This window comes from Quercus lobata, chromosome 2 (assembly GCF_001633185.2).
Source record: "Quercus lobata isolate SW786 chromosome 2, ValleyOak3.0 Primary Assembly, whole genome shotgun sequence".
Lineage (NCBI taxonomy): Eukaryota > Viridiplantae > Streptophyta > Magnoliopsida > Fagales > Fagaceae > Quercus > Quercus lobata.
The window spans coordinates 58,959,450-58,966,131 of NC_044905.1; the positions used below are offsets into that span (position 1 = coordinate 58,959,450).

At 34.1% G+C, this 6,682-nt stretch overlaps 1 protein-coding gene across 1 annotated transcript; it reads right to left on the reverse strand.

Annotated features, from left to right (window-relative positions):
* Positions 1 to 2,294: 2,294 nt before the first annotated feature.
* LOC115978111 (chaperonin CPN60-like 2, mitochondrial) lies at positions 2,295 to 4,571 on the reverse strand. Its single transcript, XM_031100133.1, has 5 exons — positions 4,548 to 4,571; positions 4,380 to 4,457; positions 3,896 to 4,001; positions 3,316 to 3,394; positions 2,295 to 2,455 (listed from the first exon to the last, which is right to left on the reverse strand). The coding sequence occupies exons 1-5, from the start codon at positions 4,566 to 4,568 to the stop codon at positions 2,368 to 2,370; spliced, it is 372 nt and encodes a 123-aa protein (XP_030955993.1). The 5' UTR covers positions 4,569 to 4,571; the 3' UTR covers positions 2,295 to 2,367.
* Positions 4,572 to 6,682: the final 2,111 nt, after the last annotated feature.

Here is a 6,682-nt window from a genome sequence, read left to right on the forward strand (position 1 = left end):
TATAAACATATTAAAACACAAAACAAGCAAAGAAACAAACAAAAACATAATCAAACTAAAGAAAAAGAAAGAAAAAGTTAACATGCTTAAAAAAATAAAGGTTGCCTAAAACTAAGCTATATAAACATATTAAAACACAAAACAAGCAAAGAAACAAACAAAAACAGAATCAAACTAAAGAAAAAGAAAGAAAAAGCTTAGAACTAATACCTCAAAACAGAAGTTTTTCAAGTTTGATTTTTGATTGTTTCCCTCAATCAAATCTATTCAGAATCAATAAAAAAATGATTAATAATCTTAAACTCAAAGATCAACGCCAAAAAAGCCTCAATCAAAAGAAAATTGACTTGAGATTTTTTTGTGAAAAAATCCCTCTTTGATTCACTATTTCTAGTGAATCTTAGTGTTTTCCCTTAAGATTTCTGTTTGTTTTGAAAATGTACTATATATGGCTATTTATATTGTAAAAATTGGGGTTTGGAATGGCTTTCAGACGATGTGGGATTTGTTTCAAACCTCAGTATTAATGTAGAAAACTTGCCTTTTTTATGTTTCTAGAACCCTACATGCGCATGCAGGTTTGAGCCTGCGTGTGCATGCATTATGGCTGTGCGCACAGGATGATTCCTGCGTGTGCATGCTAAAGGCTTCCTTGGCCATACTTTTCCAAAAATAGATTTATTTTCTCATTAAAAGTTATATTTTTCATTTTAACATTTCTCAATTCAATTTAACATCTAATTGGCCCCTAACCAACCTTAGGTCTTAGAATTTCAATATCATTGGGGAACGGGGGCCCAAGTCGTAAGGGGTACAAAATGCAGTGTCTACAAGGCTCACTTCATCTTGTGTGGTTGAATTGGTGTTGGGTGGCTAGATTGTTGGTGGGTTGCTTTGGATCGGTGGTGGGGTGTCTTTGGATTGGTGTTGGGTGGCCGAATCAGTGGTGTTTATCGTTTGGGTGGTTGTGGATTGGTGTTTGGGTGTTTGTAGATCAGTGTTTTTGGATAAGTTTTTGTAGATTTCTGCTTTGGTGGTTGGATGTGCTGGGTTTGGATTGTGATTGGTGTTTGGGTGTCTGAATACAAAGAGATAGGGTTGGGTTTGGGTTGTGATTTTTTTTTTTTTTTTTTTTTTTTTTGGTGGGTTGATGGCTATAGAGGCATATTGAAATACTACTACAGCCAAATTTTTTTTTTTTTTTAAATGCCTATAAAACGCCACTATAGGGTATGGACCTATAGTGGCATTTTAAAGTGCTGCTGTAACATTTTTTTTTCAAAGTATTTGCCCTATAGCAACGTTTTATAAACACCACTATGGGGAATGGACCTATAATGGCATTTTAAAAAGCTACTATAGCTCATTTAAAAATAATAATACTTTGGCCTATAGCAGCATTTTATAAATGTCACTATAGGAAATGGACCTATAGCGACATTTCAAAACGCTACTATAACCTTCTTTTTTCTTTTTCTTTTTTTTTTTTTTTAAATTCAGCCTATAGTAATGTTATATAAACACCACTATTGGTCTATAGTTACAGTGCAATAGTGACGTTCATAACCATCAATATAGAAAAACGCCATTATAGCCCAAAGGGACCTAAAGTGGTGTTTTTAGGACTTCTAGTGGCGTTTCACAAACGCCACTACAGACCCAGTTTTTTGTAGTGCATTAACATGCGCCTACACATGGGTTTGCCTCTTTAAGGTAGAAGGACTAAGAGACACCAATTTGTATTTTTTTTTTTTATTAATGCAGACACTAGGCCTCGTTTAGAACATTTGCATCAATCAATGCAAACTAGAAAAATATATCAATTTTACAGATTTAACTCCTAAAATTACTTAAATCATTTAAGTTAAAAATGTACAAATTTGCAAAGTTACTATAGTAACTTTGTAAATTTATGCTAACACTATTCATGTTGCATATAATTTTTTATTCTTTTTTACGTATCCCAAGATTGAAGGAAGAGAGTAGATAGTGATTATTGTGTATGAAGAAAGAGAAACAATTAAAAAAATCAAATAAAATTTGATATTTTAATGTAATGTAGTGTAAAATAAATAATATAATATGTGGTGTTTTGAAAAGTGAGTAAGTAAAATTAAAAAGATTGGTTATAATGCTAAAATAGATTTACTTTTTTGCACATGTGAATGCTCTAGAGCTCCTATGCCTACAAGTTATTTGTGAAACTACCTTACTGGCCATGTTGCCGTTGTAGAGAGAAATGACCTATTTGGTAAAAAGGGGTTGACTATGGCTACAAAAGCTATAATCAAGTGGCATAGACATCTTCAAACAGCTGACAATAGCACTCATAGTGATCCAGCCAAAGATCATGAGTAAATACAGCTATTACAAGGCTGGGAACAGAAACTTGGTCATTGCTGATAGCTTGCAAAGCGGCCCTTTTGATAGATTCAGAGGTGAAGAGGAGCAAATCCTTCCATCAATGACAAAACATTCACAAGAAAAAAGGTTAGTTCTCAATCATACAAGCACAGAGAGCTCAAATCTACATATAACCAAGTACATAATGCTCCTCCATGCTAAGGTGATGTATTGGCGTGTCGTAAGCAAAAGAAAAAAAAAATGACATGGAACACCCAACCACACAGCCCACACCATTAAATTCATCTTGAAAAGATTAATTTCACATAATGCACATGTCCCTTGCTTGATTTTCAACCACAGAAAAACCTGCTAAAATAACTGCCATAGCCACCATTCAGATCCTGGTCCCTAGTATTTGATAATGCAACTTCTTTACTAATAAAATATCTTCAACTGAAATAAGAGACATATTATACATTGACCCTCATAAAAACAGTATGGAATGGCATACTCTGGTCAGATCCTTAAACAGAAGACAATGCTGCATCAGGTTAGATTAAAATGGATGCAAATTTGACTACCTAGGCCCACCAAAGATAACATCTAGAAACGAAAAGCAGGTTAGGGATGCAACAAATAATTTTCCACCAATACAAAGGTCAAACTCTGGGCTTTGTTTAGCACAAAGACAAAGACAAAAACAAAAAACTCAAAATGCAACTAACAAATAGAAAATAAAAAATCATAAAACAATTGATATATATATATATATATATATATATCTGTATGTATGTTTTTAGTTGCATACATTGTTCATTAGTCATTACTTATTTAACTTCTATCCTTCACTTATTAAAAAAATGCAGATGCAAAGAGAGGGGCAGAAGCTAATATGATTAGATCTTAGAAACAAGAAAAGATAATTCTTTTTTCCAATTGATTCCACATTTAACCAACTATGATCTTTACCTGGCAGCGTTGACTAAAGCCGTTCTAACCACTTTGAGAGGATCTCTGATTCTCTCCTCCACCATGTCAACATATACACCTATTTTGCACAAGGACTATTATTAAATAAATGTCCAGGAAAGTATTAAATAAACAACTTTAAACAAATATCACTTGATATTAGTCCAGGTGTTGAGACAAATATAGAAAAACTAGAAAAGAAAAGAAAGAGAAACAAGATCCACGTGCAATAAATTGGATAATTCAACTTTCATAAGAATTCTCAATATAAACATGTTGGAAAGTTTTCCATTCTCAATAATTCAACTTTCATACAATGCACAAGGCTTTGTGGACACTCCCCATTCCTACAGGGTCTGGACACAGACATTTCCATGTTCTTTCTATTGGACAGAAAAGGCTCCAACTCAGACAACATGAAATTTCCTACACTATTTTGCTTTACCATAGACCAAAAATCCCCCGAGACAGAAGCCCGAGCACCAATAAGAGAAGAATTGAATCCCAGAAATAAGAAAAGGGATGTGAAATTGTAAAGTTGGCTACGATGGTAGTTCTTGTAGCAAATAAAAGAACAAACCTTTAGCAGCATCAAAACCCAAATTATGATTATCTTGTTCCAACAATTTGCCAATAAACAGTGCACCATCAAAACCAGCATTTGAGGCTATTGTGAATGCAGGTGCCCAAAGCAAATCAAAATGCTCATTGTCAGTATTTAACTACAAATAAACACCAAGGTAGATGCTGGCTGAGGAAATTCAGCAAATAAAACCTTTGAAAATGAAGTTTTTTGAGTAAAGTTGAGTTGAATTTGAGTATTAAAAATAAAAACTAAAAAGCCAATGGGACAACCAAAAAAAAAAAAAAGGTAAGAGCTTTATACCACTATAGGGAGATCATCAGAATTGTGATTTCACCCATGCATGTAGCACTAAGTGCATTTCCAATGTGTCAAAATTATTGATCAAAAAAATTGGCAAACAATTCATCCAACTGAATAGCACACTGAATAAAAATTTTGAAAATAAATAAGGAATTAAAGAGAAAAGCCAAACGCATACCTCTGCACATCTTTCTTCAATCAGCTTCTTATCCCCACCCTCATGTAGAATTATTGTGTCATCAAGAGAGACAGACACCTGTTATTTTATTTTACTTTTTTGAAGTTAGTTGTGTCCCAAAGAAATTCAAATATGGCACCATAGCACACTCTGCACAAAAACATAAACCTTTTTTGCAGTTCCAAGCATTTCAAATTCAAATGTCAAAACATCTTGATAATGAAGAAATTAAATTACAATTGAAGTAATACCAGACCTTACATATGTATAGGCGCTCATCAGACTGAGTTGCAAGTTAATACCTGTTCATAAAATATTTAAAAGGGTATCATTTGATAGAAGTCTGGCATTGCTTTTAAGACCAAAGCCAGTAGCGGCGTCACGGCGAGATGGGTGTCGCGTGGGTCTGCGAGATGGGTCTCGCCGCTCTTGCGTGGTGGCGGCATCACGGCGTGGGCAGCAGCATTTTTTTCTGTGGTTTTCTTTTCTTTCTTTTCTTTTGTTTTTCCGTTTGGACTTTGGAGAGGAGACCGGAGTCTTCGGTCGGATTGCTGGGTTTACATTTTTGGACCTTTTTTTTTTTTTTTTTTTACATGTGGGCTGGCCGGGTTGGTTAATGGTTTACAATTTCAGGGGGGGCCAAGCTTTTTGTAAGGGGGCCCAAGTCCTTCTTTCTTTTTTTTTTTTTTGAAAATTAACCGACCTAAAAAAAAAAATTTGGGCCAGAGGGGCCGAGCCCCCACCTATGTCTGTCCTTGACCCTGCGAAACCAATAGGAAACCAAAAACAAAACAAGATTAATAACAATTCAACAATACAAAAGCCAAACGGCAAAAAACCTAGATGGAAAACTAAAGAAAAAGGATGAGACATACTGAGATTTTAATGATGAGAAACGGTGGAGACTTCGAACAAAAGGGCAGAGAAAGAGAGAAAAATCGATGGCTGTTATCACTAACATTGAAGGAAAGAAGATTTGGGATGAACTAGGGTTTTTCTTAGGCATAGGATCTTGTGGGCTTTTCATCTTATGGACTGAAAATTGAAAATTCAAAAAAATAAAATTGCAGGCGTGAAGGATTTGAGCCAGAGTTGCTCGGCAAAAAATATACCGACTTGCCACCATGCTGATTCAAACAAAGTATAGAGATGAAAATTGACCTTTTAACAGACAATTATGTTCAAATTACACATTCCAATATTTTATAGAAATAAATACCAAATGGCTTTAGAATGACAAGTTTGTATAAATTTTGTGAAACCCTGAGAGAGAGAGAGAGAGAGAGAGAGAGATAAGTGCTTTGTGGCACTGATAAGTCTTCAATAACGAAAACATTTCATTGCTATTAGGGCTCTCCCAGACTTAGCTAGTAGAGGCACTGCTGACTCAAATGAGGCTCACACTTATCATTGTGGTCAATATGATAAACTCTCAATGTCAAAATTATTTTGATAATTTTTTAAAAAAAGATTGGGTTGTTCGTTTTTGGTAAAATCGGTCAATTGTGCTTAATTGTTTTTAGTTTTCTATTGGTAATTTTTGTTATTGTGGAAATTTTTTGGGATGTTTATTTCGTTTTAGATAAGCCTAATATAATAATAATTTTATGAAACAAAACTGCATAGACACTTTAGTTGGGGTGATTATACTCGTGTCAGACACAATCATTTGACACTTCCGCACACATGGATCTAATGAAAATGCCCAAAAAATATATAACCTGGTGTAATAGTCTTGATTGATGACTATTTCATACTAGATCTATAGTTTCAATTCAAGTGTTTACTGAAAATTTTAAAATTGTCAACAATCTTTGTATTGGATTTTTTGCATAACTTGCTAATTGTATAGTCACCCTATTTCCAACCTTAGACACCACAATAAACACATAACTGTGATTAAGTTGTAGACGTTGCATAAGAACAATTAGAGAGCATATAAGGTTATACATCTTTAGTTTTATAGTATATATTGATGACGTATAGAAAATCAGTAGGCTGAATGCTTCGAACTTTAATGGGCTTGAGATTGCTTAGAAGGCCTGAAAAGAAAGAAATACAAGATCAAAAATGACCAGGATAAATTGGCGAAGAACCCTCCAATGCTTAAGTTAGTTTTCTCTCTTGAACTCAGGAATTCCAACTCTATAAGTGGTGAAAAACTTATTTTGATTTCATATGGCTGAGTCCTTTTATAGTGAGTTTTGGAGTGGTTACTTGTTTAGTAACTTCCTTAACATGGATGAAAGTTAAAAGGTCTAGACTTAACTTCTACAACTACCATCAGAAGTTAAGAACTTAGT